Source organism: Lepidochelys kempii, chromosome 1 (assembly GCF_965140265.1).
Source record: "Lepidochelys kempii isolate rLepKem1 chromosome 1, rLepKem1.hap2, whole genome shotgun sequence".
Lineage (NCBI taxonomy): Eukaryota > Metazoa > Chordata > Testudines > Cheloniidae > Lepidochelys > Lepidochelys kempii.
The window spans coordinates 205,740,832-205,768,721 of NC_133256.1; the positions used below are offsets into that span (position 1 = coordinate 205,740,832).

General features: G+C 46.7%; 1 protein-coding gene across 5 annotated transcripts; it reads right to left on the minus strand.

Annotated features, from left to right (window-relative positions):
* On the minus strand, positions 1 to 27,201 carry TNFRSF1A (TNF receptor superfamily member 1A). Of its 5 annotated transcripts, none has more exons than XM_073309928.1 (10): positions 26,718 to 27,201; positions 11,454 to 11,628; positions 10,808 to 10,936; positions 10,298 to 10,444; positions 8,310 to 8,388; positions 7,992 to 8,074; positions 7,636 to 7,758; positions 7,231 to 7,277; positions 1,918 to 2,068; positions 1 to 1,337 (listed from the first exon to the last, which is right to left on the minus strand). In XM_073309928.1, the coding sequence occupies exons 2-10, from the start codon at positions 11,467 to 11,469 to the stop codon at positions 1,069 to 1,071; spliced, it is 1,044 nt and encodes a 347-aa protein (XP_073166029.1). In that variant the 5' UTR covers positions 11,470 to 11,628; positions 26,718 to 27,201; the 3' UTR covers positions 1 to 1,068. The 5 variants fall into 5 exon arrangements, with proteins under 5 accessions (XP_073166029.1, XP_073165995.1, XP_073166002.1 ...); XM_073309894.1 differs by lacking the exon at positions 26,718 to 27,201 and adding an exon at positions 22,307 to 23,752 and having other exon boundaries at positions 7,240 to 7,277; XM_073309901.1 differs by lacking the exon at positions 26,718 to 27,201 and adding an exon at positions 22,307 to 23,748 and having other exon boundaries at positions 8,004 to 8,074.
* Positions 27,202 to 27,890: the final 689 nt, after the last annotated feature.

The window sequence follows — 27,890 nt, forward strand, 5'->3', positions numbered from 1 at the left end:
TTACAAACTGGGCTTTTATTTCAGAGTGTTTAGTGTATTTACAAGAGTTTTTAAAAAATGGCCTGGCCCTGTGCAGGAGACAGAGAACCCCTGCTCAAAAGGTGTGAGGATAATTTGAGCCCTTAGCAATACCACACCTCACAAGGGGTAACACTTGGAGGAATGTAACACTGAGCACTCATGGGATGGAGACTGGGAAGTAGTGTGAAATTATTCAGAAGTTCCTAACAAAATATATGCCATCGTATTTTCAGTTAAATCAGATTAAGCAAATCACCCAAAGGCAGACACACATATGAGGCCACAGTCACGCATGCCTGCCTTGCCTGAGTGTAAGCAGAGATGTGCAGATGCACTCATGCCACTATATGTGCATGCACTTTTCCATTCTCAACCAGTCATTCACGTATGCACACAGGCAAGTACATTCAAAGCCACACTCGCGCCCATCCATGCACACTTGCTTATGTTCATGCACACACGCACAGTGACACATATACATGTCCTTTGTTAATGCTCTTTTACATGTGTTTTAGGTACAGAAAAGAGCTATAGAAATAGCACCAATCTCACCTGACCTATCAGCACCTGAGAAACCCCATTACTCCCCTTGAGCAATAGAGGAACAGGAAGATAACTTCTCCCTCTTTCTTGTGGTGGCACCATCCAACCACTGAACACCCATGACTAGGCCCCAGTCAATGTTCCCTTTCCAGGGCTGGGAGGTTGGGTTCTGCATTGTAGGTTGGCCTCCATGTTTCAGTCACAGAATCAGTCTGTTTCGTCCTTTCGGAGGTGCTCCCCCATGACAGTTGCTGTAGGACTCTCTCTTGGTTTGACGGCATAAGTGACTTTGTGGTTCACTGAAAAGTGATCATTAACCTTCCACCAGCATCACCTGCTGCCAACCCCAACAACCATACCAGAGGGGGTGGGGAAAAGAGATGGAGACACACAAGAAAGAAAGAGTGAACTAGAATCCTCTCTGAAGAGGAGGGACAGAGCTACAGAAGGGAGCATGAAAGCAGAAGAGGTTAGAGTTGCCTGTGCAGGAGGTAAGAATGGGGGTTAGGGCTGCCTGGACAATGCCTCCTGAATAGCCTCGCTGCAACCACTCAGCTCCATCTGGTTGAGGACATAGCTGATGCGCTCCACTGTGGCACCCTGGCCCATCTGCAGCCTCCATTGTCTCAGCATCTCATATTGGGCATCCCGCACGCGCCGCTGCTCCAGCTCGATTCGCTCAATCTCATAGTCATTCAGCCCCAGGCGTCGCACAAACTCCTTCCACCGAGACAGCAGCACATGGTCCGCCACAGTATAGAGAACAACAGGGTCTGGGTGAAACAAGCAAGGGGACATCAGCAGCAGGGTCTGGGGAAGTGGAGGGGGGACGCAAACGGCACCAGTGTAGTCTGGGTGGGAAACATGATGGTGCCATGTTGGGAAGCACCTCCCTCAGATAAGGTCTTGCATCCCTCTGAGTGATCACACAGACACATGTCACACCTGGGTCTGAGCCTATCTACAAATGAATATGGAGGATCCCGCAAGCTTGTTCACAGGGATGGTCTTGCATACACATGCACACACATGCCAGGCCATTCTTGTAAAGATGCTTGCACTGTGTCACTGCCACGCATTCACACAGTAAAGTACAGCAGGCCATAAACTCACCAAAACAAGACTGTCACACACAAGACTGGACACATGCAACAGGCCACCCTTGGCTGGCCTCATGCAAACACACACACATGTGAACTCATATGTACTAGATCTGCTTGGGCACAGGGCTGCAACTGATGCACAGAATTGTCATGCACATATGCACACAGGTGCACATGCTGCACAGATACATGCACATCCCACCCCCACATGCACGCAGAAATCCCATTTCTCAGGGGGAGCTGCACTCACTGTCTGGGAGTTGAGTCTTTCCAGCAGGTCTGACACAATCTGGTAGCTCTTGTGCAACCATTGACCTTGGCACAGCATTGGCTGTCCACATTTTTTCTATCTGGGGTGGTACCGGAGCAAAGGTGGCAGCTTTCCTCTCGTTAATCACAACCTGTGAGAGACAAGTATTTACTCTGGAATCACCACTGGAGCAACCCAACACCCACTATATCTGAGGGGAACAGCTGCTACTGCGCACTTAACAGGGTAGTGGATCAGGGACCCAGGAGTTAAAACTTTCCCATGAGGGAGGGGAACCCCCCAAAGACACCTTATTTGTGGGGATGGGGGTCAAACATTTCTTACCTGCAGAGCAAAAGGGGTTAAACTTTCTCTTGGCATCAGAAAATGGGAGTCTAAGAGGAAACAGCTACAGAACTGAGTCATGCTGGGAGCCCAGCTCGGGGCCCCATGGTCTCAGAGATCTCAAATGAGTTCCAGAGGAGGGAGGGGACAGTCCCCCTTTATACAGTCTTGAAGAGATCCCAATACTGCACTCAGCTCTGAGCCCCTTAATCCCAGAGAGGTAGCGACAAACTGAGGGAGCTCAGAGAAGAGCCACAGAAATGCTCAGGGGGCTGGAGGGATCAAGTTCTGAGGAGAAATTCAGTGAGCTAAATCTGCCAGGCTTGGCCAGGCCAGGCATAAAGGATGGGAGGGAAACAGGGTGGGACATGAGACCCATCTGCAAGTGTCTGAGAAGCATGAATCCTGACAGAGAGGAGAATGGGGCAAGATGAAGCCTGGGGATAGGAACTCAGAATCTATTCCTCACTCGTCAGGGGGTCTGTGAAACTGAGCCCTGGTCTACACTACGAGTTTAGGTCGAATTTAGCAGCGTTACATCGATTTAACCCTGTACCCGTCCACACAACGAAGCCATTTTTGTCGACTTAATGGGCTCTTCAAATCGATTTGTGTACTCCTCCCCAACGAGGGGATTAGCGCTGAAATCAACATCACCGGGTCAAATTTGGGTGAGTGTGGACGCAATTCGATGGTATTGGCCTCCGGGAGCTATCCCACAGTGCTCCATTGTGACCGCTCCAGACAACACTCTCAACTCGGGTGCACTGGCTAGGTGGACTGGAAAAGCCCTGCGAACTTCTGAATTTCATTTCCTGTTTGGCCAGCGTGGCAAACTGATCAGCGCAGGTGACCATGGAGTCCCAGAATCACAAAAGAGCTCCAGCATAGACCAAACGGGAGGTACTGGATCTGATCACTGTATGCAGAGACGAATCCGTGCTATCAGAACTCCGTTCCAAAAGACGAAATACCAAAATATTTGAAAAAATCTCCAAGGGCATGAAGGACAAATGCTATAACAGGGACCCGCACCAGTGCCGCGTGAAACTTAAGGAGCTTAGGCAAGCCTACCAAAAAACCCAAGAGGCAAACGCCCACTCGGGGTCAGAGCCCCAGACATGCCACTTCTATGATGAGCTGCATGCCATTCTAGGAGGTGCCCCTACAACTACCCCACAACTGTACGTGGACTCCTGCAAGGGAGTCTCACGCAACAGGGATGAGGATTGTGGGGATGAGGAAGATGAGGAGGATGGGGAAGTTGAAGACAGCGCACACCAGGCAAGCGGAGAAACCATTCTCTCCAACAGCCAGGAACTGTTTATCACCCTGGAGACAGTACTCTCCCAACCCAGGCTCCCAGACCTTGAAGGCAGAGAAGGCACCTCTGGTGAGTGTACCTTTGTAAATATAATACACAGTTTAAAAGCAAGCATGTTTAAAGATTAATTTGCCCTGAAGACTTGGGATGCATTCGCGGCCAGTACAGCTACTGGAAAAGTCTGTTAACGTGTCTGGCGACGGAGCGCGAATCCTCCAGGGACATCTCAATGAAGCTCTCCTGGAGGTACTCCCAAAGCCTTTGCAAAAGGTTTCTGGGGAAGGCAGCCTTATTCCATACTGCATGGTAGGACACTTTACCATGCCAGGCCAGTAGCATGTAGTCTGGAATCATTGCATAAGAAAGCATGGCAGCGTATGGTCCCAGTGTTTGCTGGCATTCAAGCAACATCCGTTCTTTATCTCTCTGTCTTAGCCTCAGGAGAGTGATACCATTCATGGTCACCTGGTTGAAATAGGGGAATTTTATTAAAGGGACTTTCAGAGGTGGCCGTTCCTGCTGGGCTGTTTGCCTGTGGCTGAAAAGAAACCATCCCCGCTGTTAGCCACGTGGTCGGGGGAGGGGTGAAGCGATCATCCCAGAGAATTGGGTGTCAGGGGGGTTTAGTTGGGTTTGTGCTGCACGTTAACCCAAAAACATCAGCCCCTCCTTTTAAATGGTCAATGTGTTTTTTTCAATTTTAATCTCTCTTTTTTTCCTCCCGCAGCTGCAAATGTTTCAACGCTGCGACTAGCATCTCCGTCCCAGAGGCTAGTGCAGATAAGAAGGTGGAAAAAAACGCACTCGTGATGAAATGTTCTCTGAGCTCATGCAGTCCAAACTGAAAGAGCCCAGCAAAATGCGTGGAGGCAGATAATGGCAGAGTCCAGCAAAGCACAAAATGAACGCAAGGACAGGAGGGACGCACGAGAGGACAAGTGGCGGGAGCAACAGGAGAGGTGGCAGGATCAAGAGGAAAGGTGGCGGCAGCATGATGAAAGGAGGCAGGATGCAATGCTGAGGCTACTGTAGGATCAAACTGATATGCTCCGGCGTATGGTTGAGGTGCAGGAAAGGCACAGACCACCACTGCAGCCTCTGTGTAACCAACCACCCTCCTTCCCAAGTTCCATAGCCTCCTCAACCAGACGCCCAAGAATGTGGGGGGAGGCGCGGCGGCTCCGGGCACCCAACCACTCCACCCCAGAGGACTACCCAAACAACAGAAGGCTGGCATTCAATAAGTTTTGAAGTGCAGTGTGGCCTTCTCCTCCCCTCCTCCCCCACCCCACCCCACCCGGTGCTTCCCTCCACCACCCCTCCTGGGCTACCTTGGCAGTTATCCCCTTATTTGTGTGATGAATTAATAAAGAATGCATAAATTTGAAACAACAATGACTTTATTACCTCTGCAAGTGGTGATGGAAGGGGGGAGGGGAGGGTGGTTGGCTTACAGGGAAGTAGAGTGAACCAAGGGGGCGGGTTTTCATCAAGGAGAAACAAACAGAACTGTCATACTGTAGCCTGGTCAGCCATGAAACTGGTTTTCAAAGCTTCTCTGATGCGCAGCATGCCCTGCTGTGCTCTTCTAACCGCCCTAATGTCTGGCTGCGCGTAATCAGGGGCCAGGCGATTTGCCTCAACTTCACACCCCACCATAAACCTCCCCCCTTACTCTCACAGATATTATGGAGCACACAGCAAGCAGTAATAACAATGGGAATATTGGTTTTGCTGAGGTCTAACCGAGTCAGTAAACTGCGCCAGCACACTTATAAAGGTCCAAATGCACATTCTACCACCATTCTGCACTTGCTCAGCCTATAGTTGACCAACTCCTGACTACTGTCCAGGGTGCCTGTGTATGGCTTCATGAGCCATGGCATTAAGGGGTAGGCTGGGTCCCCAAGGATAACTATAGGCATTTCAACATCCCCAACGGTTATTTTCTGGTCTGGAAAGTAAGTCCCTTCCTGCAGCTGTTGAAACAGACCAGAGCTCCTGAAGAAGCGAGCGTCATATACCTTTCCCGGCCATCCCACGTTGATGTCGGTGAAACGTCCCTTGTGATCCACCAGTGCTTGCAGCACCATTGAAAAGTACCCCTTTCAGTTTATGTACTGGCTGCCTTGGTGATCCGGTCGCAAGATAGGGATATGCGTTCCGTCTACTGCCCCACCACAGTTAGGGAATCCCACTGCAGCAAAGCCATCCACTATGACCTGCACATTTCCCAGAGTCACTACCCTTGATAGCAGCAGCTCAGTGATTGCGTTGGCTACTTGGTCACAGCAGCCCCCACAGTAGATTTGCCCACTCCAAATTGATTCCTGACTGATCAGTAGCTGTCAGGCATTGCAAGCTTCCAGAGGACTATTGCCGCTCGCTTGTGAACTGTGAGGGCTGCTCTCATCTTGGTATTCTTGCACTTCAGGGCAGGGGAAAGCAAGTCACAAAGTTCCATGAAAGTGCCCTTACGCATGCGAAAGTTTCGCAGCCACTGGGAATCAACCCAGACCTGCAACAACTATGCAGTCCCACCAGTCTGTGCTTGTTTCCTGGGCCCCGAATCTGCGTTCCATGGCATGAGCCTGCCCCATTGCCACCAGGATGGCCAAATTGCCGGGGCCCGTGCTTGGGAGAAGTCTGTGTCCATGTCCTCATCACTCTTGTCACCGCGCTGCCATTGCCTCCTCGCCTGCTTTTACAGGTTCTGGTTCTGCATATACTGCATGATAATGCATGAGGTGTTTACAATGCTCATAACTGCTGCGGTGATCTGAGCGAGCTCCATGCTTGCCATGGTATGGCGTTTGCAGGAGAGCAGAGTTGCAGGGGCAGCGGTGGTTGGATGACCAATTTTGCAGATCTACTGCACCGTCTGCTGCCAGGACACAACAGCTGAGCGGGCTGCATGCTTGCCGTGTTATAGCAAGACAAGAGCAGCTGAGCAGAGTTGCAGTGGAAGCAGCCCTGCGAGATCAGCAGGAGAGCAGAGTGGCAGCGGAAGCGGTGGATGATGACGGTCACATAGAGGACCTGCGAGGTGGATTCATAGCATCAGGAGAGCAGAGTGGCAACGGAAGTGGTTGTTCGATGACGATAGTTTGCAGACCTACTGCACTGTCTGCTGAAAGCAGTATGGCACCCGCACGGAAAAAAGGCACGAAACGATTGTCTGCCGTTGCTTTCACGGAGGGAGGGGCTACTGACTACATGTATCCAAAACCACCCACAACAATGTTTTTGCCCCATCAGGCATTGGACGCTTAACCCAGAATTCCAATGGGCGGCAGAAACTGCGGGATAGCTACCCACAGTGCAATGCTCCAAAAGTCGACACTAGCCTCGGTACTGTGGACACACTCCACCGACTTAATGCGCTTAGTGGGGGGACACACAACCAACTGTATAAAGTCGCTTTCTAAAAAATCAACTTCTATACATTCGACCTAATATTGTAGTGTAGACATACCCTGAGAAGTTGTCTCTTTATGTATAGGACCCAGAGCCTTAGTGCTCGGGATGTTCAGAAGTACAAACCCTGAGAACAGGCTGGGGGAAGAATATTGCCCTGGGCCCCAGGCAGGTGGAATGGGTCTGAGGGGAATGATAATCTGAAGGAAGGTTTCTGCACTGAGTACCTTGCTTACTTCAGATACTGGCTCCCTCTTTGGCTGCTGCGTAGAAACTGAAAAAAGAAGAAATTGTTTTCACTTCCTCCCCGCCAAGATAAACAGAAAAAACAGCTCAAGCCCACGGGTGCCTCTATAGCTCTGACTTCACTCGAGGGATTTTAGTGAAATGCACAAATCCCAGCAACAAGCTCACGGGAGGGATTCTCATCACAGGCGTGAGTATGGATGCAAGGCTGTAAGAACTGCCAAGATCAGGACAATGAGCTCATCTACCCTAGCATGCACCTCCATCCTTGCACTAGATCAGACCAATGGGATGCCGAGCCCCATATGTCCCTCCCTCCCTCCCTCTCCCCTCCCCCCCCGCAAAATCCCCCCAGCCGGTATCACCTCAGAGACCGTTGTACTCACCACAGGAGTAAAAAATAGCGGTTGTCAATTTTTGACGGTATTGCTTGATCAATTTAACTGCAAAGAGCAGTCCAAGGCTAGCTGCAAGCACAACGACGAGGCCGACGAGTAAGATGGTATGACCTAGACGAGGGAGAAACGTTGAGTGAGTAACAGAAGGAAGGGGAGAGGGTGGGAGTAAGGACAGGCGCAAGACTGGAAAGGGAACATGTGAAGATGGGGATGGGAGTGAAAGCGGAGGAAAAGTGGGGAGAGAGGAGGATGCATAGGGCAATAATAGGGCAGGGAGGATGGCGATGGGGTTGGGGTTGGGAGTGAAAGCAGAAGCAAATGTTGGAGGAATGCCAATACTGTACCCCAGTAGTTACCCTGCACCGAGGGGGAAGTTGATGGCCTTGGCATTGCGTCACAGACCTTCTTACATTCTTCTTCATTACAGCTGAAAGAGGGAAGCAGAAATCTGAGTGATGTGGGGAGTGAGGGCAACATGTGTCAAGTATTCTTAGAGAGTGCCCCATTTCACAGCCCCTTGCAAATCTGTCTGGGGACAGCACTAGGGGGCAGCCTGAGCCTGGAAGATGAGGTTATTCAATCTGCCTGCAGAAGGTTAGTGCCTAATGGAGTCCACTCTCACAGTTGCATAAGTAGGGGGAGCATAGGAACAGGAAACCAACCTGTTGCAAGGGTTGCAGCTATTTTTGTGCAGGAAGTATCCAGCATGACAGACACAGATCGTGTCACTGTTCTTTGTACCTGTAGAGAAAAGAGGGAAACATCAGCCCCAGGGGAGATGACGGAGAAGGAAAATCCCTTGAGGGTGGGGAGAGGATGATCTCTCTTTGGGGGTGGGGAAACTGTTGTCAGGAAGGTGAATCACTCCATGGCATGGGTGTTTGGGAGGAGATGGGGGCAGGTGTGACACTCCCCGGTAGATGGTGGTTGGGGAAAACTGTTTCAGAGCAGGGGGATCACTCTCTGGCACAGGACAGAGGGAAACTGCTCCAGTGTAGCAGAAACTGGGTTGAAGGATGGAAACAGAGAGGTGCACAAGGGAAAAAATTCACTACAGAGCAAGCAGGAGGGGAAGGAGAGGGAGAAGTGGCTCTAGAGCAGCAGGCATGAGTGAGGAAGCCAATCAGGGCAGGGGGGAAGAGAGAAATCACTCTGAGCTGTGGGATGTCATGTGTGGGCAATATCTGTAAGAAAAAATGCTCTAGTGCAGTTGTGAGGGAAACTGCTCAAGAGGAAGTCAAACCATGAGGGAGGGAGGGAACCAGCTAAAGGGCAGGGCAGGGTGGAGGAGAGGCAAAACTCACTTGAGGAAGGGAGGGAAAATGGCTCCAGAACACATGGGGGGGGGAGCGCACTAGGGGGAGGAGGGAGGGAAACAGCTCTAAGTCAGAGGAGAGCGAAGGAAATTGCTCAAGGGCAGGGGGAGGAGGGAAGTCACTCTAGGGCAAGCATGAGTGTGTTCAAGTGCGAGAGGGAGAGAAGCAAGAATGGGAAGGGGTACGGCAGAGGAGGGGACACGCCTAAGGGGCAGGGAAATTCATACCATGGAAGGTGTGAGATGTGGAAGGGGAAAATTGCCAAAGAGAGGGAGACTAGCTTCAGAACAATTGGGTAGGGAGCTGTACTATGGGAAAAGAAGGAAAACAGACTACAGGAGAAAGGGGATGGAGGAGGAAATGAGCATAGGTCAGGAGGGAGGTGGTGCAGGACTAAGGCCTGGTCTACACTAGAAAATTAGATCGGTTTAACTCTGTTGGTCGGGGATGTGAAAAATCCACACTCCTGAGTGGCATAGTTAAGCTGACCTAAGTTTCTGTGTGGACAGTGCTAGGTCAATAGAAGAATTCTTCAATCAATCTAGCTACCATCTCTCAGGGAGGTGGATTATCTATGCCAATGGGAGGTATTCTCCCATCAGCATAGGTAGTGTCTACACTGAATTGCTACAGTGGTGCAACTGTAGCATTTCAAGTGTAGACAGACCCGTAGTCTCTCCATAAGAAGGAGAGGGGTATGGAAAAATCACTCCCAAGTCAGGGAGAGGCTGGAGGAGAGAACTGCCCCATGGCAAGGGAGAGGGAAATCAATCAAGGGCAGGGGGAACAGGGGAGAAAGTGATTCTACGGCAGTGTGGGAGTGCATCACTCCAGGGCATAGGAGGTGTAAAACTGCTCCAGAGTGTGAGAGAGAGTAGGATCCTTCCAGGGCTTATTGAGGGGAGTGGGAAGACATTGCTCCAGAGCAGCAGGGGAGAGGTATCCAGAGTAGAAGGAAAAATTTGCTCAGGACAGAGCAGACTGGCTCCAGCACAGGCAAGGTGGGCAGAGGTGGGGGAATTAATATGAAGCAGGAAATTTCTCCTGGGCATATGGAGGGGGGAAAAGTTCACTCTGTGGGTCAGGAGAGAGAGAGATAATCTGCAATGGGGGAGCAAAGACTGCACTGGGGCAAGGAGGGGTAGCGAAGACTGTAGAAGGTGAAATCATTCCTGGACTCAGGAAATAAAGTAGGAGGGAAGGAACAAGAAATTGCTCCAGAAGAGAAATAACTCCAGGGCAGGGGATTTGGCTCCCTCAAGACAAGTGGGTGAGAGGAAGGGATTGCTATGTCCTGCCCTGGCAGCAGTAGCAGCTGTCTGCGTCACACTCACATTTTTGCCGGATGGTCCCGTTGTGGCATAGGCTGCAGTTCAGACATTTGAATAAAATACTGTCTGTTTTCTGAAATTGGTTGGGCAGACAGCCACAGACAGTATCCTTCTTTTCAGTGCACTCAGACAGTGTTATCTGCTGGAATTCTGAGGGGAGACAGAGAGGGAGAGAGATGATTCCACCCTCTTTCCACCACTGGGTCCTCTTCATGGTGACAGCACAGGCCGGAAACAGACATCATCATTCTCTGCTCTCCCCCAACTAAGAGTTGGAACCAAAGAGTCTGACGATCACTTCCTCCAAGCTCTTGTCCTCATCAGAACACCACCACCCCATTGCAATTACCGACACTCTCCCTATCCCTTTCCTCCACTGTTCTTGTCCCCATCCACCCACCTCCACTCTATCCTAATTCCTCACCACCGCAGCCCCATGTCCACTCCTGCAGTCCCTGTCCTGCCACCACCACCCACTTCCCCCATCCCCATCCTCTGACGGGTGAGACTCACCTGAACGGCACCGCTGGCAACTAATGCATTTCCTCAAAATGTTATCTGTAGCTGTGAACGTGCCCTTAGGACATTGTGTGCAGCGGGTCGCAAGACTGTCTGACTGACAGTCTTCTGCCAAGTAAGTCCCTGAAACAGAATCACCTAACAGGGATCTGACAGGCATAGAGAGACATTCTCCTAGGGCAAATGAGAGCCAGGGACACTGCAGGGGAAAGGGGAATCCAGACCTGAGAGTCTGCTCTAGCTATAGGCAAACTAGACAGTTGCCAAGGGTGGCAGCTTTCTGGGGGGTGGCTCCCCCATGGCATTGTGACCTGGCATGCTAAAGGGTGGGGTGATTTTGTAGTGGGAGGGGTACACACTGAAGTTTTGCCTAGGCAGCAGATTGTCTTGAGCAGCATCTGCCTGAGAGTGCAAGTAAATGGTATGTTTCCTTAGTCCCAGCAGGGGATGCACTCACCAGGGTGGGGGGACAAGGGGAGAGGAGATCCCATGACTAAGAGTACATGTCTCCTTTACCCCAGGATGTGGCATTCTCACCAGGGATAGCTGGGGAACAAGAGATATTTGGACTGAGAGTTCAGAAAACAGGAATTCCTCTCTGGCCTTAGCAGTAATGACTCACTGTTACACTCTATTGTACCTGCGTGGCATCTCATGCAGCAGTGGGTCCTGTTGGAATGTAGGTACTCTCCCACCTGACACTTTAGCTCCCTCTTCTTTCTCCCCAGGGATATCCCATGGATTTGTTGGGTATCTGGGTTTGGGGCTACTCCCAAGCATTCCTCAGCCCACACCCAGGCCAGAGTTAGAATGAGCTGCAAAGGAAAAAGACCATTGTGAGAAATTATTTCTTTGGGTAGAATTCACAGCTGAGCCTAGCACCAGCCTGTCATGACAATGAGACCAACTGAACTGACCTACTTTCTGAAGAAAGACTGTAATGGATACAAGGCCTATGGATGAATATGAACCACATGGAATTTTAAGGAAGGACTGAAATCCCTTCACTTGAGTCATGCGAAAGACAACCTAATTCCTGATGAAATCTTTTTTTGTAATACATTTCACTGTTTAAAAACTAATATGCTCCAGGACTACAAAGACAGACATCCTGAGACTTCCAAAACTATCTAGAAAGCTTCAGAGCAATGTAACATCATTACAGCAACTCACTCATCTATAATTATACAAATATCACACACACCCTCCCTTTATTTTAATGTTTTTGTTTTATCAGTGTTTGGTTGGGAAAATTGCTTTAACAAAATAATTTATAAAGCTGTGAGCTGAGAATGTTTTTGACTGCAGTCTTATTACTATTTCCATCAGTTAAGAAAAGTTATATTTTCCTTCCTCATTTAAAAACTTTTTTACTTTGTATGTTACCTCACACTGTTTATTGAGAAGTTAAGCCCTGAGCTGTGAGAAAAGAAAGAACACCCGATGTGAAAACTTTTTAATGCACTACACTCTAAAAGCTAACACTTGATATTTTGGTGGCCTATATAAGCATAATGAGTTAAATAATATTTTTCCCTTGTACCTGGAATGGGCTGACTTCTCAATGAGAAGTGTGCTGTGAGAATGTACTTGTTTTGCTTTGCTTCTGTGAAATTGTTTTGATCTTTGTTTTTATAAATTCTTTGTAATTTTATTTGAGGGCAATGTTTTCCTAACTTGCTCTTGTGAAAGGGATTAGTACAGCTGCAAAGAAACAGACTTTTTTCTGCTGTGAGAACTCTAGCAAAGTGAAAGCTAAACCAATAAAGAGTTGCGGTTGTGGGTTTAGGAAAAGATAAGCATACAAAGGTGCCTATTACAGCTGTATGCCATCCTATTCCCCTCTCAAAAGTTAGAAGTTTTTAAGAGAAAGTTACACATGTGAAAGCCATTCAAAACTACAGAAACGGTAGGAAAATGAAATTCTGGCAAATAGGGAGACCTCCTCTCTCCAAGAATGTCAGAGAACTATGAATTATAAATAACAGATAAGAGACTGTCAGCTCTTTCAGTTGCCACAAAACAGTCAAAGAGAGAAAAAGAATGTATTTAAATGTACGTTTATGTGATATATCGAACCAACTTCTGGGTGCTCCAAGGCCACTGGGCTGACCGAGGCTCAAATCCAAAGATGTTTGCAAGAGGGACTTGAAAACTTTCAACATCAACATTGCAAGCTGGGAAGATGCAACTAGCAACAGGCCATACTGGAATGCTACAGTGCACCAGGGACTCAAAAAGGCTGAAGAGAGGTGGTTGAGAGAGGAAAGTGCAGCAGGCCTCAAAAGCTAGTAGCGCACCAACTTTATCTTCTTGCCCGGTGCCTTATGCCCACATTATCTGTGGCAAGGATAGTCACTGAAGAATTGGACTTTTTAGCCACTCACAATGCTATAGCATGACACATAGTAACTGAACTGCTTTGGCACTTATATCATCAACTTTCAAGATGGACAGTTGCCATTAACCAACTCACATGGAGGCAGGATGAAATCCACAGTTCCAAGAGTAAGCCAGTTAGACACAAAGAACTGATTGCAGCAATTGATTATTTGCTGGAAAGAAAGTGGAAGAGCATTCACGCAGATGGTCTGACAATAATGAAGCTGATGTTCTAGCCAAAGAAGCAGCTTTCAACAAGATACCATGGGAATGTACAAACATGAACCAAGTGTAAATAAAGTACATAGTGTAAATATAGGAAATACTAGAAAAGCCAAGTATACAAAACACCAGGTCATGTAAGCTGATTACTCTGATACCACATCTTCAGGCATAACAGACAAAGGGACAGGGATGAATCAGATTTTGTGAAAGCAGTTACAAGACAATCATTTCTAGGTTTTACAAATATATAAAAGGCTAATAAGTTTTATTACTGATCACGATCTGAGGAATAATCAAGAACTATAAACCAAGGATGAACCAAAGCTAATGACTCAGCCTTTTTAAAAGACTTTTACACATACAAAATACCATGATAACTAGTTCCCAAGAACTATTTCAGGACTTTTGTTAATGCATATCCATGATGATTTCTATAGAAGTAGCCATTTAGGAATCCATGACATCTATCAAGCACTAAAGTAAGCAACATACTGGCAAGACATGCATGAGCTGCTTTGAAAGAGGTTGTTACACGCCATAAATAGCAACTCACCAGGACAAGGTTCAGACATCCTCTGCAATTCAGAGATTGTTTTCTCATGGTCAGATTTACAACTTGACTTTAGTGGACCCATTCCACAGATCAAGTTGAGATAAGTAAGTATATACTAACTGACACCTATTTGTTTACAAAATGGATAGAATTTATTCCCCACATCAAATGATAGTTCAAACCACCAAACCACAGCATGTGTGCTGGTGAATCATGTTTTTAGTCACTGAGGCTTGCCTTGGGGAACAAGAATCAGAAAGCTTCAGAGGGGTAGCCGTGTTAGTCTGGATCTGTAAAAGCGGCAAAGAGTCCTGTGGCACCTTATAGACTAACAGACGTACTGGAGCATGCGCTTTCGTGGGTGAATACCCACTTCGTCGGTTGCATCCAACGAAGTGGGTATTCACCCACGAAAGCTCGTGCTCCAACACATCTGTTGGTCTATAAGGTACCACAGGACTCTTTGCCACTTTTAAGAATCAGAAAGTGGTTCAAACTGTTTCTGAGACCATGGCAGATATATGTAAAATACTGGGGATTAAACCCAAAGTTACACATTGCATACCGTTTCAGTTATCTAGGCCAGACCCCCCCAACTGTACTGCATTTTGCTGTTCATCAAGGAGCCAGTTCGAGCTCCCTGTTCCACATTTATGCCTCCTCAGGTAGCTGTCTACACCTGTTGCAGTGCCTGTCAGTTGGGATGGAGAGGGAGAGCGCCTATATATGCCCATCCCCTGCATCTGCTGGTGGTGATACAATGCACAGGCCTCGCCCACCACAGCTATTGGCTGGTGCAGGGAGGCATTGAGAGTCACCCGCCCCACCCCCACCCTGGCCACCTTCAGCCTGGCAAAACCCAAAGCCACCACCTCTGTAATTCACACCCTCACAGGCACTCCTGCCTAGCCTGAAAGTACTGTAGATGTCTGCAACTGAGGGGGCAAAGGGATGGAGCAAGTAAGAGGAACAAAGTGAGGAAGATGGGTCACTTGCTGGAGGATTCTCTGCTCCCTGAAGTCTTTAAACCACGATATGAGGACTTCAATAGCTCAGACATAGGTGAGAGGTTTTTCGCAGGAGTGGGTGGGTGAGATTCTGTGGCCTGCGTTGTGCAGGAGGTCAGACTAGATGATCATAATGGTCCCTTCTGACCTTAGTATCTATGAAAACAAGGAAGAAGAAACAGAGGGAGGAAATGGGGAAGAAAATAAATAGTTGCAGAGGGGAATAGAGGGGCTGTTGGTGAGGACACGTTGGCTGAAGTGTTGGAATTAGAAAGACGGGCTAAAGTACTGAAATAATCATAGGCTAATCATTATCAGTTTGCTGAGCTTTTATCACCTTCAGGAAGAAACATTTGAGTGAATATTTCAGGGGAAAACAAAATTTTACAACATAGATGCTTTATTAAAATGTAAAGAATAGGTAAACATACTTCCTGTATTCTGTGTATTTTAATAGATCATTCATCTGTGTTATAAAATAGTTTTTCCCCAGACATATTCATTCCAGTGTTTCTCATCGCAGAGTTGAAAACAAACTATTGATTAACACATTCTAATTAAATTAATTTAAATTAAATACACACAATTAAAATTAAAAGCCATAACAACATTTCAATTATTATTTTTTTTTTTAAAAAAAAAAACCTAGCATCTGTCATTTATGCACAACAGAACACAGGCAGTCCACATTTTGGTCATTTGTCACACATTTTGATGGCTCATGTCAAACACTGGCCAATCTGAGAAGGAAAACTGATCATAATCATGCTAAAAAAAGAGTTTGCGCAACCATCCAAGAAACTGGGATTTAAGATTTCCTATAGTTCTTTGTCTATTCAATCTTTACCAGTTAAGTTCACAGAATTTGTACCTTTTGACCTCATTATAAGCAGCATGAGATTCCTATATCACATACTTTATATGAAAAATAGTGAAAATAGAGCTTCTGGTTTACACACTGAGAAATACATTTATATTAAAGCAAATATTTACAGGAAGATTTTTCCTTGCCCAACAAAACCTGGAAAGGTTAACAGAAATATACAAAACCTATGACAGAAAATATCAGATTGATGGTAAGATATTTCATTTCTAAAACAGAAAAGCCCAGAAAAGTTTTGATGCAGTTGAGAAGGTCCCTATGAAATCATAGGGAAAATGTTATGTATGTGGTATATCAGATCAAAATCTCTAAAGGACACCAACTTTGTATCTTAAAATGGGTACATATAAATCACTTAAAAGGGTTTATTCCCTATGATACTGATACAGACAAAGAAAATTATAAAAGCCAATAAGCAAGGCAAGTTGAAGAAAGATGCTTGCAGTGTTGTTGTAGTCGTGTTGGTCCCAGGATATGAGAGACACACAAGGTGGGTGAGGTAATTTTAGACCAGCTTCTGTTGGTGAGAGACAAGCTTTTCAGCTACACACAACAGCTATGAAGTCTGAAGGACCTGAAGAGCAGCTCTGTGTAGCTTAAAAGCTTGTCTCTTTCACCAACAGAAGTTGTCCAATAAAACACTGGTTCTCAACCAGGGATACACATACCCTAGCGCGTATTTCAACTCACCTAGATATGTGCCTTGTTGTACAACAAGCCACATAAAAAGCACTAGCGAAGTCAGTACAAACCAAAATTTCATACCATTACTTTATACTGCTCTATACACTATCTAGGTACATCGACTTCAGCTACGCTATCCTCGTTGCTACGCTATTCTTACATTGACTCCCCCTCCCCCCACAGCGTAGACCAGGGCAAAGAGAGCAATAAAAGGAGGTAAATGCTATCACCAAAAAATTTCTGATCCCAAAGACTTGCCCTAAAACCCTTCACTGGATCAATGATGCCAGTATAGCATGAGGGTTTCTTAAAATGACAGGAAAGATATACAAAACAGGAAAATGTCAAGCTCATGAACTTTTGTGGAAACTTAGTGGTAACAAGCTGGATACTAGAGTATACCTCAATATCACCTGATATTGTCTAAGGATAGCTATTGCTGATTATAAATCAGATTACTCTAAACTGGGAAGTTGCCTTCCTTCCAGTCACACTTGTGGAGTGGAAGTAGTCTATATCTTAATGGGAAGTTTTTCAGGGTACATGAACTCAACATTCTAGGACACAAGTTAGCATGGGGTAACTTTAACTCTGCATTCAATTTTTGCCAGTAAATTAACAATGTATCTAACACAGCTGTAAATTCTAGTGCAGACAGGATACAAATACTTATTGCAAGTGATGCTAACATGTTTACAAACAAATGTTTGTGTTCTAGAACAAACATTTGTGTAGCATCTAGACTAGAATTTACGGTCACGTTACAGTGCTAAATAACATGTTAAAACAACTAAAAATTCAAGTGTAAACAAACCCTTGAGTGTACGAATATGCCAGATTTTATGGCATAAATACAGTACATGATGCTACTGCGGGCTTTTGGGAGGAAGGGAAATTCAAGCTCATCTGTGGCCCCAGCTGCTTTTGCCCCTACACTTTTAGATTAAATTTATTCCACTGGCTGCAGGTTACTTTCTCTGTGCTAAATGTTTGTAAAGCAAGAACACAAATATTTAATTGGTGAACGCAAGCTTCAGTGTCGCCAACTCTCATGACTATTTCACAAATCTCTTGATGTTTGGTGTATTTCCACCTCCATGAGTCACGCCACTACATGAGAATCTCAACTCTCTTTTTTAAAAGAGGGAAGTTAGTGGCCCTCAGAATTGCAGAGAAAAAGCTTGAAAACGTGACTCAAGTGCTCCCTAAAGACTCAAAACCCAGAAATCAAATAAAGAAATCCAACTTGTATTTTTTAAAAAATATTATGATTTTGAGGGGCAGGAGTCATGATGCTTTAATAAGAACATATCCCTGGGTCCAATTTCTCACAGAGTGCTCACCCCACTGCCCAAACATGGTGTTAGTGGGTGCTGTACTACACAGAAAATCATGGGTGAGTCAAAAGGGAGCATTCTCTCCTTTGATTCAGTACTAACTCTCATATATAGGTTCTAGGGGGTAAATGCCACTTAATCCTTCCCTGAGTAAGGCAGTAGTTCTCCAGTGCTGCTTAGGAGAGGAGAGATTCCTTTCTTTCTGACTAATCCCAGCAACTGAGGAGTTAAAGTCTCTAGGCTGGCTGGCAAGTCTGGAAAGCAACTGCAATTCCTGTAAGTCCAACCTCTTGCTGAGTCAGGGACAGATTAGGGAGGGAGCTCATTAAAAATGAATAGTTTCTGCTGTGCGAGGGAGTCAGAAATAGGGAAGAGAGGCAGCTGCCTGGGGCCCTGGGGAAAGAACACCAGAGTGACAAAGTAACTCCTAGAGTCACTGAATAATAAACAGGCCTACTCCAGGAACACCCCCCTGGAATATAAAGCCCTGTGGAAACCCCAAAACACAGTTTCACAGGCCCCCATGGAGAACCCAATTCAGATTCCCTGGAGATTTCTCAACATGAACTATCCCTCTAAGGGTCAGGGTGAACAAAGCCAGACAGGGAGCACTAGAAAGGCAGGGAAAACTGGAGGTGCTGAAGGGCATTGACTATACAAGGTGGAAGATCAGAGAGCGCCATTTCAGATTGGGTGGGAGGGGCAACTTTACTTTTTTTTTTTTTTGGTAGATAACTTAGAAATTAGCTGATAGGACCATTGTATCTAATTTCTTTATAAATAAAGAAAAATATATATAAACACCAATTAAAGACATACTTTAAGCTTATATGTAAGTTTAGAACAATCAGGGGATAGTACAGCTAGATATTCCCAATCCCAAGCCTTGAGGTATCAGTTTTGGAACCTTAACACAGATATCAGAAACACAAGTTTGATACTTTGTACACTATCTTTAGTAGAGATAAATAAAAATAAATAAAATCTGTTTAAAATCTGCTTACTCTGTGTTACTGCTATTATCTACTCTATTTTAGTCAACTGTTTTTCACTCAACTAAAAAGTTATTTACTTAATTTGTAACATATGTGATTAAGGTTTTTTCTCTTTTATTAAGAATACAAATTTATTTTTCTAATTATTTTGGCATTTATATTAACCAATCACAATCATGTACGTGACTTACTAACATTTGACTTCATCATTACTATCAGACTAGGAACCGCATTTATTTTCATATAAATTTTAAATTATTTTACAGATATAATTAAAAATACAATTTGAAAATAAGTGACCTTCATCTGCACAGTGTTTAAAGTTATGTGTTTAGTTTTCTAAAAATAAATAAATGGCACAACTAAGGTGAGTAAAAGCTAAATTTACATTCTAGAAGGATATTATTATTTGATTGTACCACTTTAAATAATAAATGACAAAGCACAATATGGTAATAAAAGTAATAATGATAATTAGTCCAGCCAGGACAGGTTAGGCATTTTAGAACTCACTACTCAAAGAATTAAATTTAAGCATAAGAGAGAAATAAAATTATGAAATGCATAGACCAGTCAAAAAAACTAAAACAACAGAATAAAATTGCAGAGAATATATGTGCATTGCGCATTTCGACAGGAAGTACCAAGTAGTAACAACAATTATAATAATAATACAAGTGTGTGAGTGTGTGCACGGATTGGGGGAGACTGTGCGTTAGTGTGTGAGGAGGGAGACTGTTTGTGTGAAAGAGTGGGTGTGTTAGGGGGAGTGTGCAAGAGACTGTGCATGTGTGTGTTGGGGAGGATTGTAGGGGGGACACTGCGTGCATGTACCTGAGCTGTCTCTAAGCCATGCACTCAGGAGATTGAATGCTTATTCAGTACAGCAGTAGCTGCAGCTCCCACTGCGGAGCCAGAGGCACCAACAGAGGCAGGTTTCCTTTCCCCCCATCCCAGCTCAGCAGAGACCCACTCAGACACGGCCACCTCTAGCATTGGTTGGGGTCCCCCAGCACCATGCCAGCCATGGATCAGTTTCCCAAAGAAAGGGAGACTGCCAGCCAGGGCCACAGTGGCAGGAGATGTGTGGCTGGAGAGCAGCGGCTGCTGACCGGGCACCCAGCTCTGGGAGGGGTGGTTACGGGGAGCTAAGGAAAATTTTAGGGTGGCTATAGCCGCCCGCAAGCCCCTCCCCCACATAGCTCCACCCCTACTGGTAAAATTATCATTTGGTACGAAACTTGGGGGAGCATGTGCCCCCCTCCCTAAATGGCACCCCTGGGAATGGGAGGGCCTGGAGGAGAATTGGACACAGGAGATGGGGCAATAGGAATTACTGAAGAGAATTAGATACATAGGAACGGGAAACACAAGACAACATCCATTATCCAAATTTGTGGAACTGGGGGGTATTGGATATGTAGATGGTGGGAGGACTGGAGGGACTGTTAGAGCACTGCATTTGCAGGAGGAAGCAGAGATGTTGTAGGATTGTGGAAGTGGCTGGGGAACCTCAGGAGAATCATCTCCTTGATAGTTGGGTTAAGTGTTATTTCCTGTGGTGCGAAAGTGGGAGAAAGCAGCCTCAGGTCACTCACCAATCCAAGTGGGACATGACTAACCCTCTGGCTTGCTTATGTAAGGAAACCCCGCGAGCAAGCTCACGGTCTGCTATAACTCATCAGGTGTATGCAGTGTTATTGTAGCCGTGTTGGTCCAAGGATATTAGAGATAAGATGGGTGAGGTAATAGCTTTTAAAGGACCAACTTCTGTTGGTGAAAGAGACAAGCTTTCAAGACAAAGCTCTTCTTCAGGTTTGGGAAAGGTAGAAGAACTCTGTGTGGCTGGAAAGTTTCTCTCTCTCACCCACAGAGAAAAAGACATTACCTCTACAACCTTGTCTCTCTAGAACACAGGTGGGCAAACTATGGCCCATGGGCAACATCTGGCCCGCAGGACCGTCCTGCCCGGCCCTTGAGCTCCTGGCCAGGGAGGCTAGCCCCCGGCCCCTCCCCCGCTGTCCCCCTTACCCCACAGCCACGCCGCCGCACGGACAGCACGGCTGGCTCCGTCCGGGCAACGGGCCTGCAAGCTCCAGCCACTCTAAGTGGCATGGTAAGGGGTGGTGGTGGCACAGGTTGGGTAGGGGGTCCGGGGGGGCAGTCACGGGACGATTGGATGGGGCGGAGGTTCTGGAGCGGGGCGGTCAGGAGTTGGGGAATGGGGTGGGGGTTGGATAGGCATGGGAGACCCAGGGAGCCAGTCAGCGGGCGGGGGTGTGGATAGGGGTCAGGAGGGGAGTCAGGGGACAAGGGGGGGGGATTGGATAGGGGGTGGGGTCTCAGGGGGCCTGTCGGGGGCAGGGATGTGGATAGGGGTTGGGGGGACAGACAGCAGGGTGGGTTGGATGGGGGTGGGATCCCGGGGAGGTGGTTGGGGTGGGAGGTACCAGGAGGGGGTGGTCAGGGGACAAGGACCGGGGGGGGGGGGGGTTGGATGGGTCGGAGGTTCTGAGGGGGGCAGTCAGGGGGTGGGAAGTGGGTGAGGGCGGATAGGGGGCAGGGGACAGGCTGTTTGGGGGTCACAGCCTTCCCTACCTGGCCCTCCATACAGTTTTGCACCCTGATGTGGCCCTCGGGCCAAAAAGTTTGCTCTGCTCTAGAACTTATCAAGGACAGGAGCACAGTCTTTCTAGGGCAGAAGTCCCCAAACTGTGAGGTGCACCCCCTACAGGGCTACTGAGGAACACTGGGGGGGGTGTAGCTGGGGCCCAGGCCAGCTCCTTTGGTGGGGGCACCACCCAGCTCCACTCCTGACCCTGCCTCCAGCTGCCAGCCCCATGCCCCACTCCCAGCCCTGTGCCCAGGGTTCCGGCTGTGGGCCCACAACAGGGGCCCTGGCTACCAACCTCAGGCCTCTGCCAAGGTTACACTGCCAGCCCCTCCCCCAGCTGTGGCCCCAAACTTGCCCCCCTTACTCCTGTCCGTGCCCCCCGCCTCCAGGAGCCCAGGCCCAGCCCCAGCTTGGGGGGAGGAGGGGGAGTGCAAAGTAAAACATGTAGGGACCACTGTTCTACGGGGTCACACCAGTGGAGGAGAGAGCAGCTCAGGAGGGGAGGCAGGTTATCACTACCAGCCCACTTCTACAGAGGAGGAAAAGGAGACTGACAGAATGGGAGGGACTCACAAAAGGCACATCAGAAAATAAAACTCAGGTGGCCTAACTCCCACTCTCCTCCCAATTTTAACCCACCAGACCCCACTGCACTCCCAGACCTGGGGATACAACCCAGGAGACTTGACTCCCAGTCTTCCTGCAGTCACCAACCAGACCCACACCACTCCCAGCCCTGCGCTCTCATTAACCCAGATCTCCAGCCTGGTGACTGACTGTTGGAGTTAGGCGCTCATCCCAAGTGTTACTCACCGTAGCCACCAAGGCAGGGGAAGGCTCCGGATGGGCCATGGTTCTGTGGTCTCCTACGTCCCCATGATAGGACCCCCGCCTCCAGAGAAGCCCCCCAAGGTCAATCCCAATCGAGCACCAAGAGACCGAACACAAACTGAAACTAATAAGTTCTGCAACTTCCTGCCAGCAAAGGGTGAGAAAGCAACAGGAAAAGGAGGGGGGGGCAGAGGAGGGAGGCAACATGGAACTGTAAAGTTAACCCTCCCCTACCCACAGCACAGAGACCAAGAGATTCAGCCCTTACCCCATTCACTCTCCTCTCCCCTCCCCATGGGACAAAAACTCAGTCGTTCTCATGAACGCCAACCCTTCCCTCAAGGTAGCAGAAATCCATCTTCCCTACTAATCTTCCTCCTCCTTCTGGGACAAGACAAGACGCACCCCTTCCACCTCATGGGTCAGAGAGAAACCCAGATATCAATCCCCAACCTCCTAATAAACCCTCCACAAGACTGTGAGAAAGCTTGAGAGCTTGTCTCTCTCACCAACAGAAGTTGGTCCAATAAAAGATATTACCTCTCTAGACATGACACTCAGCTAACCCCTCTGTTCATTAAGAGCAGCCTTCAGGAAGACATTTGCAGTGTAAAACTCTATTAAACCTACTATGAAAAATGCTACGTATATATATGCCAGTAATTGGTGCTCTTTATATTATCTATATATATATTTAGATACACGTTATTATAATGGAGAGATTATTTAGATTATTTTGCACTTTCCATAAAAGATTCTTGCAACTTTTTTTGAACAGCTCTAACACCTCCATTATTTGCAGCAGGACTTTGGAATCTGGCAAGGGGGCATGGGTTTGAATAGCACTGGTCAAATCAGTGACCCAGCACTTTGGTGGGGGGGTTTAGGGTCCTATATTGTTCTCCATAATCTCAATTTAAAAACAAGAAGTCTTCTAGTTCTTATGGTTACAAAGAAAACCTTCAAAAATATAAAGCAAGAGTTCTACACTTAGGAAGAAAGAATCCCATGCATTGCTACAGGTTGGGGACCAACTGGCTAAGCAGCAATTCTGCAGAAAAGGAGCTGGGGATTACAGTGGATGAGAAGCTGCATATGAGTCAGCAGTGTGCCCTTGTTGCCAAGAAAGCCAACGGCATATTGGGCTGTATTAGTAGGAGCATTGCCAGCAGATCGAGGGAAGTGATTATTCCCCTCTATTCAGCACTGGTGAGGCCACACCTGGAGTACTGCATCCAGTTTTGGTCCCCCCACTAGAGAAGGGATGTGGACAAATTGGAGAGAGTCCAGCGGAGGGCAACAAAAATGATTAGGGAGCTGGGGCACATGATTTACGAGGAGAGGCTGAGGGAACAGGGGTTATTTAGTCTGCAGAAGAGTGAGGGGGGATTTGATAGCAGTCTTCAATTACCTGACCGGGGGGGGGGGGGGGGGCGTTCCAAAGAGGATGGAGCTAGGCTGTTCTCAGTGGTGGCAAGATGACAAGAACATGAACAAGAAGCCATGGTCTCAAGTTGCAGGTCTAGGTTGGATATTAGGAAACAGTATTTCACTAGGAGTGTGGTGAAGCACTGGAAGGGGTTACCTAGGGAGGTCGTGGAATCTCCATCCTTAGAGGTTTTTAAGACCCGGCTTGACAAAGCCTTGGCTGGGATGATTTAGTTGGTGTTGGTCCTGCTATGAGCAGGGGATTGGACTAGATGACCTCCTGTGGTCTCTTCCAACCCTAATATTTTATGATTCTATTATCCTAATCCAAAAACCTTACGAGCAAACTCAACAACGGCAAAATATAACATTACCCATGTTTGGACTGTGTGATAGTAGGGCTGTATTTTCTAAATGGACAACCAATCTAATTCTCAATTACTGAGGGACAATCTCCACTTATTGTTATATTTTGCTTTCCACAACCAAATCTCTGTACAACTTTTCATGAGTGATGTACCCAAGTATTTGGATTCTAATATCTAAACTGTATAGTTAAATCTATTCACCTAAATTTGGGTTATTGCTGATTATGTAACTGTATGCCAGTACATATGACTTTTAAAAACTTTGTTTTTGTGGATAATCTAAGCACTATACCCAGAAGTACAGACACTCTTTTGCCAACCTATGTATTATATAGTTTTTTTAACATTAGCTTTAATAAAAAAATTTAAGATGTGCCAGTTTCTTGAGACAGTTAATTAGGAGGTCAGAGTTAAGGTTCTGTGATAGAAAGCAAGTTTGATTAATTTGGGGTGCACACTGCTTTGATGTATGTTGGACGTATACACATTTGGAGTATGTTGCCAATGGAAGTGAATGTCACATGCACTGTATTATCATCATTGAACATAATGTGAACATGGCAATAAATGCTGGCCTTTAACTTTTATTTCCACCCTTTTAAAATTTTGGGTTAACTGTCATTAAACCACAGTTTGGTCATATTAATAAATTAATAATCAAGAAACAAGAAAACCTCCTCTGTTAGTGGAAAGGGTAGTGCACTAATGAGAGAGATCACAATTTCCCTGCTGTGATCACAGTTACTGGGCCTGAGTCACTGGACTATACTAAGATGCATACAAACCTGGTTCACTTTGTTTTTGTGCTGTTTATCCAAACAGAAAGTTATTTTTATGTTTTTTTTCATTAAGAAATGAGATAGGACCTGCAGAAAAAACTACTACTGTAAAACACAAAAAGAAAAGGAGTACTTGTGGCACCTTAGAGACTAACCAATTTATTTGAGCATAAGCTTTTGTGAGCTACAGCTCACTTAGCTCATGAAAGCTTATGCTCAAATAAATTGGTTAGTCTCTAAGGTGCCACAAGTACTCCTTTTCTTTTTGCAAATACAGACTAACACGGCTGTTATTCTGAAACCTATTGTAAAACACAAGGAGGTAGACTTAAGGTTGTCCGTTAAATCTTAACTGGGACATATTCTGACTTCTGACTGCTTCATTAGGCAATGTTATTTTAATATATTTTTGGTATGGAATTACATATAGCTATATTTAAAAACAGAAACTAGAGAAAATTGATAAGTCTCTTCACTATCTGCCTAAACAATTTGGCTAGGCAGTGCAAAAATGGCTAAACATGACACAGGATTTCTGTGCTTACTATATCTCCAGAAGACTTCTGCTTTATTTAATGTACCTGAAGAGAATGAACTAAATGACCTGAAGAAGAGCTCCGTGTAAGGTTGAAAGTTTGTCTTGCTCACGAACGGAAGTTGGGTCTGACAAAAGATATTACCTCACCCACCCTGTCTCTCTGAATTAAAAGAGTAATAAAAAACGATGGTAAAAAAGAATATGAAAACAGCATGGTTTAAATGGCTAAATGATAAAGAACTCCCTCATTTAGATGTTGTCCCTTCAGTTTGTAAGTTCTTTGGGACAAGGCCCTTGTATAAAAGTTCCTTTCTTTACTCCAAACTGGGATCACGTTTACTTTGGCCCCAGATTTATGATGTGCTCAGCAGGGAGAAAAAACCAGGGAAAGCTCTTCCCAAGTTGCACCCAGCTCTGACAGTAGAGATGGAAAAGGCTCGTTAGGTCTTGTCTAGCTTATCTGCTTCTTTGAACATGGCCGATACAGGACTGTTCCCTACAGAAAAAAAATTCTAATACACTGATGTAATAACTCATGTGGAGGACAAAGTCACACCCCCTTAAAGAAAAAATATCAAGTTTTTCTCATGTCATTATGTTAGTGGATAAGGTTTATCCCTACTGCCCTAGACGACAGCCTCCAGAACCACTAGATCTCCTGAAATCCATGCAGATTTCAGAGGATTCCCTAGAGCAGTGGTTCTCAGCCAGGGATACACGTCAACCAGGGGCTATGCAAGGGTCTTCCAGGAGTTAAATCAAATCATCCAGATATTTACCTAGTTTTATAACAGGCTACATAAAAAGCACAAGTGAAGTCAGTAAAAACTAAAATTTCATACAATGACTTGTTTATACTGCTCTATATAGTATATCAGCGGTTCTCAAACTGTGATTTTGCTTTATTGGGGTCACTAGGGCCAGCGGTAGACTAGTGGGGACCCAGGGCAGAAAGTTGAAGCCCAAAGCCTGAGTTTTTAAGTGAGGTGAAACTTCGGGTCTATAAGGCAAATTAGACTCCTGAAAGGGGTACAAGTAATCTGGAAAGGTTGAGAACCACTGCCCTAAAGGTCTTCACATCAGCAGTCCCTCTCTCCCACCCCCATGCTTTAGCTTTCCCTGATTGTATCTTTGTTCCTGGAAACGCCTTTAGAGGTTGCTTATGCAATAGGGCAGAGGTCTCAAACACACGGCCCACAGAATTATTTGCTGCGTCCCACCAAGCTCCCCGCTCCCCCCCACCTCCGAGTTATTTCCTGTGGCTACCAAGCTCCCCTCACCTGCTGCTCCCCCCAGCGTGCCGTGCCGTGTCCCCGCTCCTTTGTCTACCTCCAGGTGCTTCCTGCCGAACAGCTGTTTGGTGGTGCTTAGCACATTCCAGGAGGGAGGGAGGAAGAGCAGGGAGCCACACACTCAAGGGAGGAGGCGGAGAAGAGACAGGGATTTGGGGAAGGGGTTGGAGTAGGGGCAGAGAGGGGGCTGATTTGGGGTGGGGACTTTGGCGAAGGGGTTGGAATGGGGGCAAGGCTGGGGTGGGAAGAGGCGGGGCAGGGACCAGGCCTTATGGAAGGTGTGGAGTGGGGGCAGGGGTAGGGCCAGGGGAAGTGGGGGTGGGGGAAGTGATGCAGCCCTGAAGCCAATGTACTAGTCCTCATGTGGCCCTCCTGGTGATTTGAGTTTGAGATCCCTGCAATACGTCATAAGGGGCCTCCATATAGTTGTTAATACAGCCTCAAAGATGCACTAACTTCCCAGATTTACCACTGGGTAGGGAAAACACACCTTCTCTCTCAGCTTCTTCCTAGATCAGCTGCCAGCCCTTCCGTGGAATAGACTCTGCTAGACCTTCAGACAGCTTGGGGCAACAATGGACAGTGTCACAGAGGGGAATGAGACCAACACATGAGGAAGAAATAACTTCTTCCCCTGGGGAAGAAATAACTTCTCCCTCCTGCTATGCATTTAAAAATAAATAGTCACCACTTTAAAGCACCATCAGAAGAATCACCAGATCAGGCACATTTTCCATAGACCTCTCCCCTGGCCCTTTCTCTCTCTCCCCAATTCCAGCTCTCTGTATAGGGCATCAATGGGCAGAATGGTCCCAGAATCCCACACTCCCTTCCCAAATTGGCCACAGATCTAGCCCCACTCCAATTCACCTACCTGCTGTGGGCCACTATTTCTCATTTTACCTTCCACAGAGGCCCAAGTCCCAACCTGACCTTCCCTTTCATGTATGCAGTGCAGCTGTAGCCCTGTCCACCCCAGCATATTAGAGAAAAGGTAGGTCAGGTAATATCTTTTATTGGATCTACTTCTGTTGGTAAGAAACACAAGCTTTTGAGCCACACAGAATTATACTTTTCACAGACCTGAAGAAAAGCTTTGTAGAAGCTTCAAAGCTTGCCTTTTTCACCAACAGAGGTTAGTCTTCAGGTCCGGGAAAGACA